The 21876-nt window shown below is 48.6% G+C and overlaps 2 protein-coding genes across 7 annotated transcripts in view; one reads left to right on the forward strand and one right to left on the reverse strand.

Moving 5' to 3' along the window:
• LOC122571508 (DNA-directed RNA polymerase III subunit RPC4) overlaps positions 1-13382 on the reverse strand; it is a 41325-nt gene extending 27943 nt beyond the window's left edge. The window contains exon 1 of the mRNA XM_043735347.1: positions 11553-13382. The gene's annotated coding sequence lies outside the window, so the exon portion shown is untranslated. The remainder of the gene's footprint in view (positions 1-11552) is intronic.
• The window catches only part of LOC122571502 (four and a half LIM domains protein 2), a 70042-nt gene that overhangs the window by 23905 nt on the left and 24261 nt on the right, over positions 1-21876 (forward strand). For 2 of the 6 annotated variants that reach the window (XM_043735320.1, XM_043735315.1), the window contains exons 3-5: positions 20307-20481; positions 20994-21227; positions 21303-21512. In XM_043735320.1, coding sequence (XP_043591255.1) covers positions 20307-20481; positions 20994-21227; positions 21303-21512 — 619 coding nt within the window. Of the gene's footprint in view, positions 1-7679; positions 7775-7961; positions 7982-9692; positions 10378-13626; positions 13769-16271; positions 17146-20306; positions 20482-20993; positions 21228-21302; positions 21513-21876 lie in introns of those variants that run through there. The other 4 variants (XM_043735318.1, XM_043735321.1, XM_043735322.1 and 1 more) reach the window with 4 other exon arrangements.

Here is a 21876-nt window from a genome sequence, read left to right on the forward strand (position 1 = left end):
GCTCGACCGCACCTCCGTTTATCGAAGCGCCTACGCCTATGAATGTCGATAATTTACGCGATAAAAGCGAACGGATACGCGTCGACGAGTCGTTTGACACGCGTATTTTCGACTGTTGTTCGCCCAACGAAATCGCATAGGCGTCGACCATGTGTAAGCAAGCGTTTAACTTTTATCGATTTACGAGAGCGCGCGCGTCACTCGATGCGAAATACCGTTTGACTGATTTACCAGCCTGAGCGGATCCGAATAATCTAGCAAGCAGCTGTTTATCCAAGACAGTCGTCTCTCTTGCACTCCTTCGTGAAACGTGAAGCACGTGCTCGTATTTATAGGTTTATCAGTTGCCAAATAGCGTCTGCAGCTCGCGGAAAGCTTTCTGAATTAGGCGGATTCGCTATTCGTCACCGACTTAATTCGCGGCTGCGTTTTAGAGAACGATAAGCGGTGCAGCCTGTATTACGCTGACTTATACAGATTTTACGAGCGTATCGCGCTTCAAACGATTCATGCCACGACAGGAGCACGTGGCCCTACTTGTGGATCGACTATTTTCCAAACATCGCCAGCGATATAATATCATAGCGGAATTAGTTTGGCGTTCCTCTCCTACATATTCGGTTAGACCTAAACCAGATCTTGAACACTTTAGATTCACCACGATTCCGGCTTACGAATACGCGATTTAAGGCTAACGCGCAGTTACGCTAGATACGGTCTAAACAAGTCTGCGATTGTGAGCATAGCAAATCCACCGAGTCATAGAACCAACAGACTAGCATAGATTCCAGCGACGCAATGATGGATCGCGTTAACTCGTTAGCTCGAGGCGTTCTTAAAGAACAAGGTTCTCTCGTCGCTGGATTTTTCTCCCGCTGTTCTTTGTCCACGCGGATTTATCTGGCGCCGTACCTCTATTTTCGTTTACTGATCACGTCAAACGAGCCCGCTGAAAATTCTCGGTTTATTTCGAACTCTGGTTGTGATTGCTCTCACAATGTCAGCGACAGCCAATTTCGGCACATCGCTGTTTGATCGATTCTCACGAAAATCAGGTATCACGTACGAATCACCGTAAATTCGTCGAATAGATGCTTGTTCCGCCGAACAGAGGCTCGGACAACTGTCTCGCCGCGAGTAGAACCGGTAAGCCTTGGCTAGTCGGTTTGATCGAACAGCAATTGCTCGAAACTCGAGTCACGCAGGCTCCCGTCACACCGACGTCGACCGGCGTGTGCGTCCTTACGCACCAGAAGCCGTCCGTGAGTCATTGGCGAGCAAGCGAGTGAGTTAGCTAGCTCGCTTGCATCGCGCCTCGTCTCGCCTCGCCTCTTTCTGGCAACTCCAATACGCCACGCGTGCACGTGCTTCGGCAATATGCGCCAGTATAGGGTCGGCGAGCAGCGCACGAGTTCGTTTTCGCCTTTTGACCGTGATCGTCGTGTTTTCTCGGCACCTGTCCAGTCGAGATCAACGTTTGACCGACGCGACGTTTATCTTCTCTTCTCGTCGAGGCGTGACATCTTGATTTTACGTTGACCGCTCGGAATTCTCCATCGATGTCGTCTTGACATCGCGGTATCGCGATTACGCAACTGATCAGACCGAGTGTGAGTGCGTGGGCCGATTAGAAGCTGGTCGAGTCCGGGTTCGCTGCGTGTACCTGTTGCACGACTCGTTCGTTGCTGAAACTGTGCTTCGTGAACAATCGAGAGTAGTGTATCACACGTTCCCAGTAGTGATTCGAGTCGATTTGATTTAGCGCCCTGTGTAGTCTGCTAGCTGCATACTGGCTCCGGGGAGACTGGTCTCGATGTCTCGAGATTGTTACGCGAGCGCGTGGGAGCTGGGTTTCGGTACCTGCTTTGGCGACTGCTCGACGGGCACATAGGTAAAATAGAATTGTATTTAGTAACAGCTGTGCGGCAGTCGCGTGTCGTATTAATTTCGTCCGTGGACTAGTTTACGCGGGCAGTGGCTCTGATCGATTCTAGTCAGACCAACGGGGGCACCTGTTGCTCCGCTTTACCGCGAGTCTGTTGCCTTTCGTTCCGGAAATTTGAATGAAAAATCTACTTCAGGGAACGTAGAAACTCGAACCGCGTCGAATCTTTCTTTAGAAATCTACCCCTCGTAGAAAATAATCCGAACGTTTTAGAAGGAAAGACGTTTTTATGTCGACGTTGTAGTCATAAAGGCCTGTAGAATAAGTAGCCTGTGAAATATAGGCACGGTGTTCTTGGGAGTCTATGATTCATTGAAATTGCAGCACCGACGATGAGCGCGTCGCAAAAGTAGCGGTACAAAAAGCAGACGATATCTCTCAACGTTTGCGTCGCCGTAAGGTCGTATAACACCATACAAGAGCCGAGAGTAACGCGCTATTATTCGCGTATAACTCGGTCTCATACCGTTAACATCCATTCGTGTTTCTTTTATTGCAGAGATCAGGCAACGTTGGTCAGCACCACTTACGACACGTCGTTTCGTCGTTGAGCCCGGTTTTAATGGTTCATTTTAGGCAGATTTCAGAATACATAATCGTTGTTTCTGGCATCGGATCGTTAATGGTTACTGGCTCTTTAGGGTCGACGACAGACCTTCATCTCGCCTCTGATGTTGCAAGCAGCATAGTTTCAACGTGTCTATTTTTATATAATATTTTGAATTATCTCAGCACAGAGGAAGGAATGCAGAAGTCTGCCGGCCTACTCAGCTATGCAGGCCTAGTTATTTCAAGCGGAGATCACGATGACCTATTAAAATTCGCATATCAATTTCGTCCAGTGTCCAAATTTATTCTTCTCATGACCGTCCGTCGAGCAGGACGAATAAAAATTCGCGGTTTAGCGAAAAGTATCACGAGGACAGAAGCGGTCGGCGAACAGGTAATGTCGAAACATGGAATGGAAAAAACGATCGTTTAACAAGGCGATTCTCCCGCGACAGAGCATCGGCATCGTGGCGGCCGCGTTTGCTCGCGGAGCAGCGAAGCGTCCGGAATTGGCGCAACCGCGGCTTCTCGATTTGCATGCTGGAATATCGAATGACGAAATGCAGAAAGTCGCCCGTACTCGTTTCTTTTTGTTTCGCGAGATTTAACACTGCCTATTGCGCTCTGGCGTGCGGCTACTCGCGCGTTCCACCGTCTATTTTAAATCGGCCCACCTATCGCGTTTTTAAACGCTTTAAACGCTGATTTACAAGCGGCACCCACCTCCCGCAGCCGTTGCCGCTTCCGAAAACACGATAAAAGACTATTTTCAGTGCGGCCAATGCCGACGTCGTCCCTGGCCTTTTCAAAGAACTTGTCGGTTAAGTACCTTCAAAGCCGGTATGGTGCTTTTCCCGGTTAAAGTTATTTATTTTAAATTATTTTCAGAGTTTCGCTTGTCAAAACCGCGTTTCGACGCCAGATTCGAGACAGCCCCGATTAAGTTTCAAGAAAATGTTATCGACAGTTATTTAGTTGATTCCACGCGGCAAATAAATGTTTGGTTTGCGCGTGGCGCGACATAACTGGCGCTTTGAAGTCGCGCGTCTTTCGAGCGCGCCAGTATTTTTGCTTTGATCGCTACGAATCCTCGAGGCTCGTCGAAAGACCGGCGGAAGGTGTTGAACGAGCCACGCGGTATTCCCCTTAGCGAAAATCCGAAGAAGGGGCGCATAGTTTCCTCGAACGTCCCGCGTCTTGGTATTCAGCCAATCGGATACTCCTTGCGGCCGCGTCGCGTCGGTAGCACCTTTGTGCTTCCATCGGAGAACCTTGAGGACTCGCTCGATTTCTCGCGCGACTATTATTACGAGCGTCCGTCCCGTCGAGTGATTCTCGCCGATAATTGCTCGCACGATTACTACGCGCGATGACACGCAGGTGCTCCGTCGCGTGTAGGACTGACAAGATGTCGGTCACCCACGCGTACCGCGCAGTGAGATCACCTTTATACTTTAACTTTCTTAGTCACGGCTGCCTCGAGAGTGTCGTCCGTTCGACCGAAAACCAGTGGCTTTTGTCGGCTCGAATACCGGAACGTCGAAACGGTTCCCGGCCAAAAACGATCGTTAACAACCAGCCACGTATTCCTCTTTCTCTGACATCATCGCTCGAAGTTCCTGGAGTTGTAGCTGTGACCAGGATGCGTTTTACTTTTCCGGATACGCGATAAACCGTTTATTGAATCGTCCTTGCGGCAATGTCGCACGCGCGCCGCTACTCCATCTCTCGTCGCTTAATCCCCGCTTGTTTTTCCGCTAATTTGCTTTACTGTAGGCGCCAGCAAATCCTGCGCACTTATTGGCGTGGCTTGTTTTCAAGTTCCCCGTTGGCTTAGCTTCCTTTTGCATCGAATATCCGAGCGAGCAAGCAACTTCCCTCGCGGTTGTACGATTTCGTGGAGACTAAATCCGCCCGCGACAAGCGACACCACGTGGTTGCGCGTAACGCGCCAACTTGACAAATCGCACGAGCCGTTCTCGGCCTCTCTGGATCGATCTTTCCTACCGTGGGACGTTTCAATTCGCAGACACGCGAGAAGATAGAGACGCAGGCGGATCGGTGACAATGCGAAGAGCGTAATAATGGGATCGCGTCGGTCGAACGACCACGGTGATTTTAATGCCCGAATTGATTTATCGCGCTACCTAGCCAAGCTGCCGTTCATCGCCCGGAAAAGTAGGATCGCAGTGATCTCGTGGTCGTTCTCGAACGACGGACCTAGGAAATGGTATAGGAACCACGATCTTTTTCTATGATTAGAATAGGGCCGAATATAGCCTCGCTTACATGATCCACCATTGCGGGATCAAGCTTGTTAGAAACTGCTCCTATCGGGTAATACGAAAATTCTAAAGGAAGGTAGTCAGTGACATTTCTAACAGATACAACGCACGCCCTAACGTAAGCTTTTTACACCAGCTCGTGTCGAATCACTTAGCGGGATGGTTATAAGCCGCTTGGCAAATAGATCTCGGCACGAAACACTTTTTTCAAGGATCTCTTCGAGGGACGCGCTCGTCGCAGTTTTTTAGATTGACCCGCCATCATCGGCGCGCGAGCACCGTAGTTCGATCGGAGCACTGAATCACGAGGGAGGTGCCAGGGAGTTGTCACGAATCCGTTGTCAAAGCAAAGAAACGCGGTTTGCATGCGACACATTCTCGGATGTTTATTTACGAGAAGATGGACCGAGGCAAAACACGCGCGAATTCGCGATCTCTTCGCGTGGAACGATCACGCGACATTCTATGTGTGTCAAAGCTCTATATTTAATATTCCGCGAGCCACCGCAGGTCGGAGATGCGGCACGCGGCACGGCTATTTATTTGGCTTAACCGCCTGTAAAATACCGAGAAATTTATCCTCTATAAACCGGCAATAACTCCAGCGCTGGTAAACACTTCGATAATTCACTGGACTATCTCCAGTTGCTTAAAACAAACTACTAAATTTTGAAGATCGATCGAACGGTCGTCGCATATCAAGTATAAACAAGTGCTGCTATAATCGTTAACCTGTCTTCAAAATGTTACACGACGGTAATCGTTTCTGACTGTTCTTCGAGAACTCCACTCGAAACGCGACAATCATATCCGAATCATCACATTCGCTATTTTTATGCTTGCTCTAACGATGTAAATCTTCGTTTGCCAATCACTTCGTTAGGTCTCCTGTCTGTCGATTTTATCCATTTCGTCGTTGATCAAATCGAACGAAATTCCTGTTCCCATCGTCTCAGATTATATCTAAGGATACGATAAAACCTTTGACTTTTTTCAAAACCTTTTCAAAACTAATTTCAGTTAAGCCGACAAGATGTCTCGTAAGATGTTTGATGGACGTTACATCTTGCCCGCGGTCGTACAACAAACGCGATATTATCGTCAGCGAATAAAGAGCGTTTACTCTCGCGCTGGAATCATATCGGCGCGACTGATCGCGTCGGTACTCGCGTGCGGTCGCTCGCTCGCTCGCATTCTGCTGGCATCTATAATACGTAAGTACGTAAGCGTAATCACGCCGCGTCGTTGTCGTCGTCGTCGTCGTCGTCGTATGGGAATGCGACGCGTGGGTGAAGAAAGCACGCGAGGGATTAGAATTCCTGGCAAAAGCGTGTTCTCCTCGGTTTACATGACTTTCTAGCGCTCAAGTCTCTTTTTGCACGGACAAATCGTGTCGAGAATTTCACTTTTTGTTTTGCGCGTTTGGGTCCACTGAACTCGTCAATGTTACATTCGCATTAGTAGTTTTAACAGTCCTTCGGCTATTTTGTACAAGTTCTTCCGAGTACATGCTGAAAATTGAAAGTATCTGCTGCTATGGTTATTACGTTAAACTTATTGGAGTTATAACGGCGAACAGCAAATAACCGTGCGATTATATAAAGCATAAGTTATCGGTAGCGAGCGTGGAACGATTTGAAGGATGCACGTATGGACTGCACGATGTCACGTGGAGATTTGGCTACGCGTGGCAAGAATGTGTGTCGTGCGTGTGATATCTTTAAGAGTTTCCAATCTATTATCATTATTATTTTAGGCTTATTTATTTTATCTAACTTTAACGTGCGAAGATTTGCCTGCCATCCGATATTCTTACAATACCACGAAATGAAATACATGAAATACATAGCAGTATCGAGTAAGGAAACATTTACAAATCCTAGAACAATCCGAGATTTTCATTAACTCCGCGATTGCGACACGAGTACGCGTTAAGTAATACATTGGCAGACGCGGATAAATTTATTCTGATTAAATAAATTGAAAGACACACGGCCGACATGCCACGCGCGCGTAGGCGTTCATTCACTCGCCGATAATATTTTCTACATACCGATTGCGACATTCGTCAGAGTCGATTGCTTTGCTCGCGACGGCTACTGCCGCGACGTTTCTTTAAATCGATTCTCGTTATCGGCTGTTGAATCAACGGCACATAACAACGCGTATCTTTTCCTCTGAAGAAAGACGAAGACCGGACGAATGCAACGTCACGGTAGCTCTGAAAGCGAAAGGGGACCCCTTGACTTTGAGAAGCCCTTTTTGAAAGTGGCGTTTCAGCTCCGAGGAAGCGATGAACGGGAGCATTATATTCCGGGACAGCGATAAATCATCGAGCGCGTAAAGCCGAGCTGCGCGCTGCTCTATCCGATCAGCTGGCATTGACAGCGCACGAGCACGAACACAAGTAACGATGGTTTCGCCGGAGAGGCAGAAGAAGAAGCTCGACGATTTCGATCCAAGTTAACAGTTACAGCGGTTAGCGAACAGTGCGTATATTCCTGCCTTCTCCGGCGGACGTGCGTGCCTTCGTGCGTGAGTGCGCGTAATATCGTCCGTTTCTCTCAAGTTGTCTCGCTCGCTCTTCCACCGATCGAGCCGCGCTAAATTTAGAGTATGATCGACCGGTTGTTCGCGCTATCGGGACAAATAACCCGGCGATAAAGTCATTCGCGCGGCTGGAGAACAGGCTGAAAGCCGACGCAAAGTATCGTCGTCAAAATTGCTCGCGGCTTCTCCACCTTCCTTCGTTAGAGCCGCTTCGCGAGTCTCCGCCGTGTCGGTGATCCTGTCGTTCGTTCGCCGAGTTTCTTTCGCTGCATCGTCTCGCGCGTAGTCTACCGGAGGTTCGCTGGCGAATCGTGTCGCATTTCCACGTGGCGAGCACGTGCAACGTTGTCGTGCATACACGCGAGATGGGCGCCAAGTGGGAGAGTTCGAGCTATACCGCTCGAGTCATTGGAAAAGAGGACTCCTCCCTTTATCATGGCAATCGGTGAGTCGACAGTCGATTAGAGACGACGATGACACAGAGACTTTGCTAAACGCTGATAGGTTTACACGCGGCGGAATTAAGTTTGCAGAAGGATTAAGCGAAGGCTGGTCGAAAGTCGAAGGCTTGTTGCGTGGATGGGATACGTGTTTGCGTTGTGTCACGTTTTGACTTGTAAATGTACTGGCTGTCAGCCATCTCAGTAATGGAGTAAGTTTCTTTGTGATTACAACAAATAAACAGATCGCGGCTATCGTGACAGCGCGCGTTCACGTTTCATCTCTGAATGTACGTTGGTTTCTCCGTGCGATCGTTTTACCGCCTCCTCGATTTTCGTCGATCCCTTCGCCTGTGCAAACCTTTTAAACGATCCAGCTCTAGAGGAGGAAAAACGGCTGCCTCGGAAATTCTTGTATCACCCTGTTGCGAAGCTCGATAATTCAATTACAAGTCTTAGCTGTAAGGATTCTTCGTATCTGAGAAACCCGACAGGTATTGCTCTTCCCGGTACTTAAACGTGACTTCCCAATTAAAGACTTGGCGTTGTTCAACCAGACGACTGTTTGTTAAGCTACACACGAAGCAACGCGTCGTTATCGAGACGTACGCGTTGTAACGCCGTAACGTGTTGAATTCGATGGTAAAAAAAAAAACAGAAACAAACGAAAACCTGGATACGCGACAAGCAGAAAAATCGTTTATACCACTGCAGACAGGAATGAAGGCGAATGATGGAGTGGTTTCGAGAATCTGATTGTATGCAAATGCGCGTTAAACGTCCTTTTAAACGCAACTCGTTTCATGGGACGCACGCTGGCAACGCCTCACCAAAGCCAGAGATAACGAGGTTACTTGCTCGTGATAATCTTTATCGACGAGGACACCACTGGCATTGTAGTCTCAGTCGTATTCAGCGTTCCCGTGAATACGCCACGATATACATACGTCTCACGTGGCTGAAAGCGTCTTGCGTCAAGTTCGTTTCGCGAGAATCGTTCCGTCTTCTCCCTCTATAGTCGACGCGTCGTCTCGAACGATTAATTAACCGCGCAGCAACAATGTCGTTCGCGCACGAAATTCCGGCTGCGGAAAAACGCGGCTTGCGCGTTACATTCGACATCAATGACTGTAAATAACTGGCGATAAGATCTTTGAACTGCGGATTGAATTTACGACGAATGGAGGGGACGATTAGAGGCGAGGCTCGCGCGATTGCAGCTGCCAGACGCGCAGCATAGAGTCAAAGTCCGACTCAATGTCGAGCAACAAGGTTCTCTCGTCAATTGCCCAATAGCAGCCATCGTCGGTCGTTTCAGTTCGCGTATGTGCTGCGTGCAAGTTCCGATTAGAGCATTAGAGAGGCTTTCAAACGCTTCACGATATCATTAAGGCCGCTGTGTAATCGCAGTTCGATGATTCACGCGGCAAAATGCACATCGTGTTACGAACCAAATATGCTTGAACCCAGGTATTAACCTTCCCAATGCTGCAGGTACTCGAACGATTTGGAACTTAAAGTCGAGAAGCATTTCGAAGCGTTTCAATAGGATTGCGTGAAATAAAACGAGCTACTCAGACGCGTACGTGATTGAGAACACGGATCTATTGCCGTATTGATCGGCTAGAAGGAAAAGCAGACTTTTATCTTCGAACGTAGAAACGATTGGTAGCGATGACACAGACCGCGTACGATTCCGAACAACGGTGTTCGTAATGCAAACCATCGAGCGAAGGTCACTGCGGCTTCTGTTCTCAAGCGAAACGCGATGTGCGTCGACTGGAAGACGACCAGCCAGTCGAAAGTCGCGCGTGGATCGACATGGAAGCTGGCTTGACGCGATCAGGGATTTTCAGCTGATCTCTCATACGTTCGAATCGTCGGTGTCCTCTGTTAATTCATCGTCGGCAATCGTCGAGCAACACTTGTGACGTTATCGAACAAAATCGTAGCTACGCGTTGATGATTTCTCGAGTGTATCGTGGCTCGTTTCACGCGGAACGATCGTTACATGCGTCACGCGTTGACCGAGATCGTGTCGCGATCGGGACAACGAAAAGGCTCGTAGATTCCATAACCGCATTAAGTTAATTCGATTTGCCTGCCAGGGGGATCCAATGAGACGTCGTTCAACCAACTGGCCTCGTTCAGTCGAGTTTGGTTTCAGTGTTGTCGCGGCCGAAGGTCGAGCCACCTCGTGATTCTCTGAAAGCTTCTCACGAATTATTTTGTTATCTCGATACGCGGCCGTGTTTGCTTTCGAACGATAAGCCTCCTGCTCTACGAGGATCAGGGACCGCGTTATTACCGCGCGATACACTCAGTTTCTGATCGATCGTCGATTCGTCGATTCGTGTTCCGCGAGTGTTTCGGCCATGGTTTGGGACGATGGGCTCTCCGTCAAGGAGCTCACGGAGATGAGGAAGAAAACGCCGCGATTCCCCTCGCGAGAACGGAATTTCGCGATGAGAAGACGGGGAGTACGGAGAACTTTTTCTCTCAGCCTGGGCAGTGCATCTCCGCTCTCAGGCCCGCCACCCGATATTCACGAGGAGGAACGCACTGACTGCACGCACGATCAATCCTGCAACGATGACGTTTGTACACTGTAAGGGCATGTGTTTCCGTGATTCGAACTACTTGAATTATCGATATCCTCGAAGAGAGAATAGCCATGTTAGGTGACGCAACCTTAGCAATTTCTTATTCGTGCATCCGTTGGATCATCGTTTTCCGAAGAAAAGAGGAACTCGAATAGTAAAGTGTTGAAAAACATTTCGGAAGGCTAACTCGGAAATCGATGATGCGATGGATTCAAAGATAGAAAATTAGCGACGGATCACGAGCCGTCGTCGGTGATCGTCGATTTTTCAACAATCGAGATGACACGTGACAGCTCGTACTGACTGTCGTTTTTTCATTTAATGCGATCATTAAGAAGACGTTCTCGTCGCTGCTGGCTACGGAGTTGATAAGCTTTTCCTCGAATTATCGATAATCACACGCGCATTTCTTCGCAAGGAAACTCCCCTCTTATGAATCTAAATCAGGATGATGCTCATGAATATGACTCGTACGGTCCGCTCGTTCGTTCGTCAATGTCGCTTAATTTTGGCGCATGGCAATTTACGTTTCATCCGAAAACAGATGAGACGGAATTTAGCAATTTCCGTTTAAATTTACCGCAACTGCTATTTCAGATTCTAGTTACAAATCCAACGAACGTTACCTTATCGGCCTGCCTAGCGAACGCAAAATTTTGCAACGTATATTCTACGTATTCCAACTCTCGTGTTTCTGCGAACCTGCGGGTGACCGCGAATGGCTTACGCAATGCGAATTATTCAGAGACGACATTTTACGAAATCCTCCTTGTACCTGTCCAATCTCGACGCGAGCGTACGTCTCGTGTCTTTGACGATTACGTAGCTCTTCGTTTGCGAGATTAATGACATCACTGATCGATAATACGACTAATTCCTCGGCTTCTAACGTTTCGGACGGAATCGTGCTGGATTTAATATAACTAATCGAGCTTGTTGCGACATATGGCTGAAAGTTTTACGTTTGGAAATTTCCCTCAACTATCGCAGTAGATAGATAAGTCGAATGAAAACTATAGAAGCTGGTCTGCGTAGTATCAGGATGTCACGATCAAAACCGCAAATGATCGTTTATTGTTTCAAAGTCATTCGATGTTAGTTATTCACGGCGAACGTCCTAGAAATTCGTGGTTAGTTAAAATATATGGGTACGTCAAATAAATCTCACTCACGTCCGTACCAGAATAAATCAGCGACTCATTGCCAAGGTGATTCGTTTGAAACTTATTCCGGCTATTCTTCGGTTTTCGATAGCGCCAGATCCCTCCGCGTCCGTAGTTTCCGCATCGTAACTTCTTCGGAGAATAAAATACCGATTGCCTGTTAATCGATCGATCTGTTTCCTCCTTTTTTCCGCTTCGGCGAAACGTAAATCCATGAAAACTTGCGCAAACTGGAAAACATTTGTGAGTAATCCTCGCGTGTAATTTGCATACTGTGTGAGCGAAATACTTGCCCGTAGAAAGACACGCGTAGTAACGGGCGATAATCCAGAAACATACGCGTGTGTTTACGACAGGCTGTCTTGCGCGTCCCAACGTCAGTCGTTGTTGGTAGACCATGCCAAAATCTTGTCGACTTATGTCATACTTTCGTGGCAATTTGCGCGGCTTTCGAGGGAGGCTCGCCCGCTTACCGAAATCGCTCTCTATTAGCGCTTCCTCTTACGTAAGCGCGAAGAACGAGATATCTACTGACCGCGACAGATCTTCCAGTGCAAGCGGCAAATGTAGCATGAATCTCGGCGCGTTCACCTTGTGTTTAACGCAAGGAAACACGCGAGACGTCAAATTTACCTCTTGAAGAGAAGGAAATTACTTCCAACCATTTAGCTCTTCGAGATAAACGCACCGCGCTTAATTGGTCGTTGTGCAATTTACAATTGCGTTTGACGTAGCTCAGCACGGACAATGAGAAGGAAAAAAAAAATAAAATAGAAGAAGAAGAAGAAATAGACGATAATGCGTTTAAAAATCCTTTCACCGGTAGATACGACTGCTTCGAGGCACAGTGAATCTTTCACCGTATTTGGATTTTCGCAAAAAGACGAAGGTAATTTCTCTTCCGCATCGTGGAGAAATTACGCTGCATAAATAAATAATGATAATAATTAAAGTCGAGCAGCGAGGAGGGTCTCGCGAGAAACAGCGAGCTGGGTAATTTTCCTTTCTCCGCTGACTGCGTTCGAGCGAAAAAGTGCTCGAAATGGCAAGCGTTAAACGATTCGTAAAGCATCGTCCATCTTATTGCACACGTCGGAGCAAAATGACAACTTCCGTGCGACGCGACAGTGCCAATATTTTAGAACGGTCGGCCTGAACGCGTTTCCCTGTGTCGTTCAAACGCGATACACGCCTCGAGCAGCATAATCGAAAATGCTGACTTCACATCCAACAAACGCGTTAACGACCCACGACGAAATGCCACAGCGTCGTCTTGCACCGTGATTTACACGCTGTACACCTTTTATCGAATCGCTGTAACGAGACATTTGCCAGGCGTTTGTTACTTGATGCGCTCATAGAGCGTGTCGAATCGAGCAGCTTCCGAAGTTATTGATCGTCGAGCAAATTACCTATTTTCACCGGCATTCGTTACACTCTCGCGTCAGTTTGCGAATTAGAACCCTGACGAGACGTCGCTTCGTCGTCGTTATGTTCGTTCGCTCTTTACCGATTTATCCAGTCGCTCTCGAGGGATTTGTCGTCGGTTTATCGATGCGACCGACGAAAAGGGTAGCCTCGTTGGAAGAGCATCGGGTCGCCCTCGAAGTTTGCTCGACGTTTCGTGATCCCGAAGGATCAGCCCCGCTCGAGGGTTTTTAAAACCAGAGATTTTCCGGGGGTTAAGTCGACTGGTAGCGCGCGTAAATGGTAGATCAGCAAGCTGCGCGGGCCGCGCTTCTAATTCGACTCGTGTTCGGTTGCAATTCACGACAAGGTGGGAGCTTGGTCCGTGTCGGAGCTTTCGACGACATTCGAGGGATTCGCGTCGCCCGCGCCTGCGCCACCGAGCCGCACTGTTTCACGGGCCACCCGGTATTAACTATAGGTACACACCTACCTACGTTCTCGTCGAATCTCATGGCGCCAGTTTGAAGTACGCTCCTTCTGCGAATGCACTCTGTTACGTGGCACGCGTCGCGCCGTGCCGTTTCATTTCGAATCTCCCGCGTTCCCGCGGCTGCCTACCGCGCGCGTCTGTATCTCCACTTTTATCGCGGTAATCTTGCTCTCGCTCCGATCGCACATTCGTAATAATCATCGGTGCTATCTAGAAGACAGTGCGGCGATTTCGCCCTGTTGGCCGAGATTACGAGTGGTGGTGTGCAGTTCGCGAATAATAACAGTGGAAGCGCGTTCCTCGCTTCTGTGTACACACGTGCAAGTTGTTACGGTAGGCGATATACATACGTTTTACAGAGACGCGGCGGAGGTCGAACGGTCTGCACGATGCGAGTTGTCTAGAGTCGCGGAGATAAACGGAAACGACGGAGAATTCACCGAGGCGAGATTACCTACTTATATTTTTATCGTGGTGCTCGTTTGGCCGAGATACCGATCGTGAACGACGATGGCTACGTCGGCATCGAGCCGCTCCCCTAGTTGATTTCACTTTCGTCGGGACGCGAAACGCGCGAGTCACGATGCAAGCATCGAAAAACACGAGCGGGGCTTGCTCGCGATCGCCGATGATAGGCAATAGACGAAACACGCCAACGGGAAGACAAAAACAACGCGAAATTGCGTGTTATTCCGCGACCGAGTTATTTCCATTCGGCCGGCATCGCCGTCTCTTAATATAGCCAACATTTATCTAATTAATAGCCATTAGCCGTCCGCCTTCCCATCTCGATAATATGCCGTCAAGATCCGTTACCTTGACGCGAAAGCTGCCTGTCTAGCTTCTTTGTTTCACATCCTGACACCTGTCACTGCGCTTATCCAACGTTTTCATGCCTGTTGCCGAGCGCTATGCGATTTCTAAGTCGCTATAAACAGAAAGTACGAAGCATGGTCGCGGGAACGCAGCGTGAAAAATTTCGCTAACTGCCATTCTATCGCGATAAATTATCGTATCGTAGGAAACGGCATAAATCTCTTATCGTCGTAAGAATTTCTTATCAAAGTCTTTTGTAAGCGTTTCGAACGATTGCATACGATTGCGTACGTTCATACAACGATGTACGTACGTACGTAGTCACCGATATTTCAATCGCGAAACGCATTTTTCTTTTCGAACGACCGGTACGCGATCACCGAACGAACGACGAAAATACTTTGCTCTTATTAGCGGATTCTCTTCTTGGCAAACGAATTCGCCTGGATGCAATTTGACGACTGACTAACTAACCGACCCCTGTCCTTTCCCCTTCTCCCTGTCAGTGATTCTCGCGCTAGATTTGCGCTCGCGATGATTCACCTGTGACGGAATAATCGGATTCCAGGTAAAACCATTTCAGAAATGGGAGAAAGATCGTAGTCGGTCGTCACCGGGCTTTGATTATATCAAGCCATTAACGTCCGATATACATACATACATCGTACGCGCGCGTCGAACGTTATTAGCTCCTACCTTCTTGCTTACGTCAACCTTGTTCGCGTACGCTGCAAGCGGCATACGTGGTTGCTCGCTATCTGCTGTCTAACGTGTTATTTATACGACGGAGGTACAAAATGGGCGGTTAGCGATCGAATTCATATCGATACGTTATTAGAACCGAGTCTTCCTCGCGGCGGTTCTGCGAGATCCGGGATAATTGATTTTAATCGCCCTTCCGATAGATCCGCAACTATCTGCAATGGAACTGTAGATGTTGCTTCGAAGCTGAAAAGCGTGTAGGATTAATGCCAGGTCTCTGTACGGAAATTCCTATTCGTTTTCATCGGAACGCGAGTGGGTCGATAGAAGCACGCTGCTGTAAGGAAAAGGCAACTTCTTGCTTCCATCCTGTTATCTTCGATGTTAGATTTATAGAGATTATCTCATCGCGACAACGTACAGCACTCTGATTCTATTAGCTTAGCACGGCCGCGAAAAACCGTATCGAACGTCGAACGCGTCTCCTCAAAGTGGGACGTTCCGAAAATTTTGTTCGCGTTCAGATCACCGATTGTTTGAGTTGTATGACCGTGCCCCAACGCTTGGCCAGGTTGTCGATCGAAAGCAGGCAAAAATGAAAATTCGGGGCAAATGTGACTTCATCGACCTTGTAGATAAGTTAGCGATCGTTCGGCTCGAAAAACGTGATAATCTTTGAGAACAACGGATTGGCGAAATTCACGAACAAAGCAGCTCTCGGCTTCGATCTCTTGGTTCTTGATTCGATCGAGCGTTTTCACGCGCAACCTTCGGTCCTTCTTTACACCGATGACACGCACAGATATCCCGGAGGATCGTCCTTCCTATAAATAACCGCGTGTCTTGATGAACCATGGCGATTTCCGCAATGAAAATAAATTCAACCGGCCGCGCGTACAAAGCGCTCGCGCGCGTGGTCCGTCCGTCGCGTCTAGATGTAATAATTTTTCTGGCGACAGCCGTCCGTTCGTCGGCGATAAAACAGACCATCGACCTGCATTCGAGCCGAATTATAAACTGACCGTGCCGTTTTTCTACGAGCACTGGCAATTTCGCGATCTAGTTGCGAAACGAACGTTCAGCCTGTATCGCGTTATTTCCCGGTCGCTCGTCGCTTCTTCGATCGTTTCTCTTTCTTACGTTTTCGTTCGATGGATGGGACTTTTTACGAGGGGTAGAAAAAAGAAAAAACGTGCTAGTATGGATCGGGAGCGTTTCTTGCACGCTAGAAGAACGTTCGATCATCCGCGCCCCGCTTTCCGTTACTCTTCGATTAGCTTTTTGTCCGGTGAAAGTATGTTCGCGCGTGATTTTCCAGAAACTGCACGTCTTGAAAGATCATCGCGCGTGCCGACGTGCCGTTTGCCAATCTTCGCTCTGTGGGACGGCAATCATCGTGATGTTTCGATGACTCACACTCGGGACGAAAGTCCGGTACACCTGTGACTCGGCCAGCGATCACGAGGATCAACGAGAAAGCAGAAATCTTCTCCTAGCCTTGAAATTAATCATTCTAGACACCCGGCAAAAACCTTGAAGAAGATTCACGAAGCTTGGAGAACCCTTGAAATCTCTAGAAGCGGACGCGAAGATGGAGATCAAAGGTAGAGAATTGAGCGGCTCATCCTGAACGACAAACTGCAAAGGCGTCATACGACGCCAACGCTGCTCTCGGGTTTGGGCCCCAGGATGAGTCCCAAGGGACCGAGTCAGGAGGGCCCAAAGATGGAGGTGAGGGTGTCCTGCGTATCGTCGCCGGGCGCAGAACCTCAAGGGATCAGAGTGAAGATACCGGAGCCGAAAAAACGACCCATGAGCCCTCCCTTCCACGAAGCGACGCGCGCCAGATGTCCTTCCGTGTCCGAGAAGGATTTTTATAAGAAAGCCGTATCGTTGGACCGTCGGGATAGGTACCCAACGTTGTCCGGCGCCGAGATCAAAAGGGGATTAATTCCCGGTGGCGTGGATGTGCCACGGACCAGGAGGAATCCCATGCTCGATCGAAAAAATCGATTTCCAACGATCTCCGGTGCGGAGCTGAAACGAGGCCTCGCCATCGGCAAGTGTCCCCTGGAGGACGGGCTGGATCTCAGCCTGGCACCCTGGCCCGGCATGAAGTGGGCCTGCGTCAGGGTGTTGCACCTGTACTGTAAGGTGTTCGACCAGTTCGAGCTGTTCGAGCTGATAGTTAGGTAATTGAAGAAAGCGGCAAAGTTAGTTTCTGCAAACGAGTTTGCCGCGAGTGGATTATGTGGCAAACCTGTTCTATCGGATTTGGATTTAGCTGGGGTTAAAACGTAGGGAATTCAGGTTTTACCGTGACGAGATTTGAATTCAGGTTTTATCGAGCTCTCGCTGGGTCTTATCGAGTTCGAGCTGGCGCCCTAAGGTACATACGCTTTCGATTCCAGCCGACGTGTTTAACGATAGTACACGGTTAATATTTGCTCCTCCCAGACACGTGCCATCACAGTTGATAGATCGTTTACGGGCAGACCGTAACACCTTTCACGGACGTCTAACAATCTCAAGGCAACGCGTTTACTCGATAACATCGCGACCAATTAAAATTCTAGAGGTCCATTAGAGCCGGTGAGAAGACTGGCGGGGAAGGCCAGCATAAATATAATTAAACGGCATTAGCAGGCAGACAGAGTTACCGTCGATGGCTCGTTGGTTGCCCGTTTCGCGACAGAAAGCAGCTTAGAAAGTCGGATCGAAGTTAGTCACGTCGACGACTACTTCTCACGACACAGTCTTTCGCTTTTCCAGATTTCACGCGCGCACCTTTCTTGGCACGCGAAGCGCCGCGCCATAGAAATGTAGCCGGTCGATCGACCGCGTGACACGCGCGCGATTCCTTCAATCGCACCTCGTGCAAATCGAATTAACGTCGTTTAACGAGTCGTGTTACGCGTGTTCCTTCGAACCACGTCGGCGCGTTATCTTCCACCGCTGGTAATTAATAAACTCGATGATCTGGCGACGATTCCAGGGCAATTTTCCTCTCGCGCGGCTTCTTTTCTCGCGGTAGAAGCGCATTAATATAAGTCCACTCTGGCTCCGGTCTCTTCAGTTTTACGTTTTTTCGGATTCCGCACCAACAGCGCCGCTTACACGCGTTACGCTTGTATCACCCATCGTGGAATGTCGGGACAAATCGCTCGGTTTATATATCGCCCGAGGAATTAATCGCGCGGTATGGTCTCGCTGCTCGAACCAAAGGACGCAAATAGTCGTGCGTGACGCGCGTGGGACCTCGTAAATTATTCTGCTAAATTTTTTACGATGGCATCTCCGTGATTCTCGTCGCTCTTTACGAGATGCCATTTTAGACCAGGGCATGGTGCTTCCTAACCGTTGTTGATTATACTCGAGCATTGTAGCGAGCCACTTCGACTGGTTCGCAGCGAGATTTAACTGGAAGGAGGCGCGTTATTAGTTAAACCCGTAGATGTTGTTTTTCACTAGCTCGATGCGAGGCACGATCGAGCCAAATTTAAAAACGTCCGTTACTCGAAAGCGCGGCGTTTCTCATGGAAAATTTGCTTTTTTACGCGTACGTCGAGCGGAATCGTATTCGCGATCGAATCGGTGTCAGCGGATATTCACGTGGGCAAAGGAAAACGAGCGTGTCGCTAGCGAACCAGTTGAAACGGCTCTAGGACAGCGTACCATGAATGCGAATGAATTATGGTCCACCATGCGAGTATTACGTTTCACGTTCGCAGAGTTAACGAGCCGTCAACGTTAATTTGCATCCACCCTGCAATGCCGGGACACATCCACGCCGCTCGTATAATATCGAGAGAACGTAACACGACGCGCGGGTGGATGTTCAACGTTATCGTCCCCTTGTCAACGAAAAAGGCGCGAGAAACGAGCCGTTCCGTAGCAGCCGCGAGAACCCTTTATCGCTCAAGACCTCTTTGCCAACGGGCGGATTATGGTTCGTTGGCAAACAAAGCGTCTATTTCTCTGACATTATGGACGCGACATTATGAAAAGCGTTTCGCTGTGTCCCACGAGGATAATTCCTCAAAGGTTGCCGAGCTAAAAATCGTTGTTTCTCGCGGTCACGTAAGAACAGAGCGGTGCTTCGCCTTTTACGAACTCTCGGTCGCAGTTTGAACGACCCGCGAAAGGACCTCTCGATGGACTAGCTTAGCTTCGGGAATTTACGAGCGAGATACGAAGAATCTTTTTCGTTCTCGGTTGCTCGATCGACGAAAATAAGGTGTCAAGTTGCGTCGAGCGCGAATGTCTTCTCGGTCTCGAAATCGCGCTTCTATGAAACCCGATTTTACGGCGGCCCATTAATGCGTCCGCTGGCACTGTTAAATTTAACGAGCTCTCCTCTGCGTCGATCTTCGCCTATGCTTCGCCCGTTTCCACCATTCGTCTGGTTCTATAAATCGAAATTCGTAGATTTGTGAGCAAATCGCCGCACCACCCGTCGCTTCCCCGTCTTATTTTTCCTCGTTTTCCCCCGGAATATAGCGCCGGATAAAGCTTCCTTTTGTTAGATTTATCTGAGAGCTTTTGTAGCCGTATTATCGAGGTCAAATGCACGAAAGAAGAAAAGAGAGTTTCGTGTTAGCGTCGCGTCGACCTTGTCGCTGATATATCCGGAAGGGTGCGGTAGAACGGCGATGAATGCCAGCAACAGGGCAAATGCATCCCCTTGATTATACGATTGACGTTCGATCCGACCATTAGCGTGTGATACGTAGGCGGCAGGAATTAGAGTCGCGACTTTTACGCAATCAGCCTTTCCCCTGTTATTCCCGAATCGAATGGCAGATTGCTGCAGGCAAAGTTTTTCCAAACGTCTTTTTGTTTCTGGTGGAATTAATATCGTAGTTTTCTACGCGCTAAGAAAAATCAGGTCGCGGAATCGAGAGTTGTTAACGTTGACGAAACGAGCGTATCCCAGTTGCAAAGTTGAAACAGTAGATGAATTGAAAAAAATAGGAAACGAGGACATCGTTGGAAAAAAATAACGCAGATGTTTGCATTGATTAGAGCATCGGCAGGAAGCGCTTCGCGTTAAAGCGCAATAAAACTGGATTCGATTAAAGGTTCTATCAGGACACGGGGACGTATCCGGAGTTAATGAAAGACTGGAGACAAATATTTAGCCTCCGTGGTATCCTCTCGGTTTAATAGATACGCACAGCTAAGGTATTGGTGTTCGCCCTACATACAGCCACGGGGAAACTAAGGCAGTTTCCTAAACGGGAGACAGACATTAATCTTCTTGCTCGATACCACGAGAAATTCCGAGTATATCATGAATGATGCATGACTTTGCAAAGTAACGAATCACTGAGAGATTCTTTCTCCTTTTCAGAAAGAACTGCACCAGTTGCAAGTGTCCCCGAGAGGCGCACGATGTGTGCCACGAAGAATGGGTATCGGTCAGGTCTCGTTTGGGCCTTAAAGGCGAAGAATCTTCGTGCCCGGTTGCTTTCGACCCCAGGGAGAAGGGCCTCGCCTGGGCTCCTCCTGGTCTACCAGCTCACAAGGTGGGTAATCGCGATCGTTTCCTCCGTGCTCGTTCCGTGCAACGTGATAATCGCTTCCTGCTCGATCCCGTTTAACCGCGCGCGTACCGTCTCGATTTGACGCAACCGCCGAGATTCAACAAACAATCGTAACGCATGAAATTCTGCAATTGTCGGGAGTTATCTGGTCGATTACGTCGAGAGGATACCATCTGCAGATGGAACAAACTCTCTAATAACGAGATACGGTAGTAATACGATCGTGAAAAACGTTGCGTTACGCGTTCACGGCCGAGTAGCACGTTTACGCGCGCTTGCAGTTTACAATATTTTCTAAAACCCTCGGCGTAAATTATCAGGAGCTGGTCTTTATCATCGACGGATGCTCTATCTTTCGTTCCTTCCGCTACTCACTCGCGTTTACCATATCTTACTGGGCATTGGATAGATACGCGAGTTTTTGCAGCGATCCGTCCTTGTTTCTTTAGAAATTACATCGGCGCTACATCACCCTCGTTTCCCTTTTGTTACAGGTGGAAGAATACTTCTCCATGCTGCCGGAGATATCCGTACCCAGGCTAGGAACGCCTGGGGAACGATACAGGGACCGACAATTGGCGATTCAGCTACCTAAGCAGGACTTAGCCAGAGCTTATTGTCGCCATTTGAATCCGAAACATGCCAGTAGCGCCGACGATTTTATGGCGGCGAGGAACGAGATCGCGTTGGATATCGGAAGCGTACAGGAAGTACTCGAGAGAAATCTCGTAAGTATCTTATTAATTATTATTCTATGCGATTCTATCGAAGTACGAAACTAAGAATGTTTGATTCGTTTGTAGGATTGCGGCGCGTGTCACGCACCCCTGAAATACGGTAGTCTCGCCGTATCAGCGAGCAAGTTGGGTCTTTTGTATCATCCTGCTTGTTTCCGATGCACAGAGTGTAAGGAGCTTCTCGTTGATCTCGCTTACTGCGTACACGACGACACTCTGTTCTGCGAGAGGCATTACGCCGAACAGCTGAAACCCAGGTGCGCAGCTTGCGACGAGGTGAGTACGTTTATTTGCCGTTTGCTGGCAAATTTCGGTAATCGAAATTTCCATGACAATTTATGGCAACGTTTAAGTCGACGAAAGTGAGAATAAGCTGCGAATTGCTTAATGAAACGTTCCTAAACGTTTTCAATTTCCCGCTCGAAAGAGCAAATAGTACCGGCCGTACCCGATCAGATAAACTTACCGTGCGGCGCTAGTAAGATAGCCGTAGCTCACTCCGTGACGAAACGTTCTTATCTACTGAAATCTCCTTTATCGACGGTAGAGGTTTGCTAACATCGATCGTTGCCATCGATACATAGAAACGAATCTCGATGCACGTTTCGAATTCTAACGCGGGAAATACTGAATCGTTCGC

Source organism: Bombus pyrosoma, linkage group LG10 (assembly GCF_014825855.1).
Source record: "Bombus pyrosoma isolate SC7728 linkage group LG10, ASM1482585v1, whole genome shotgun sequence".
In the NCBI taxonomy this organism is placed as follows: domain Eukaryota; kingdom Metazoa; phylum Arthropoda; class Insecta; order Hymenoptera; family Apidae; genus Bombus; species Bombus pyrosoma.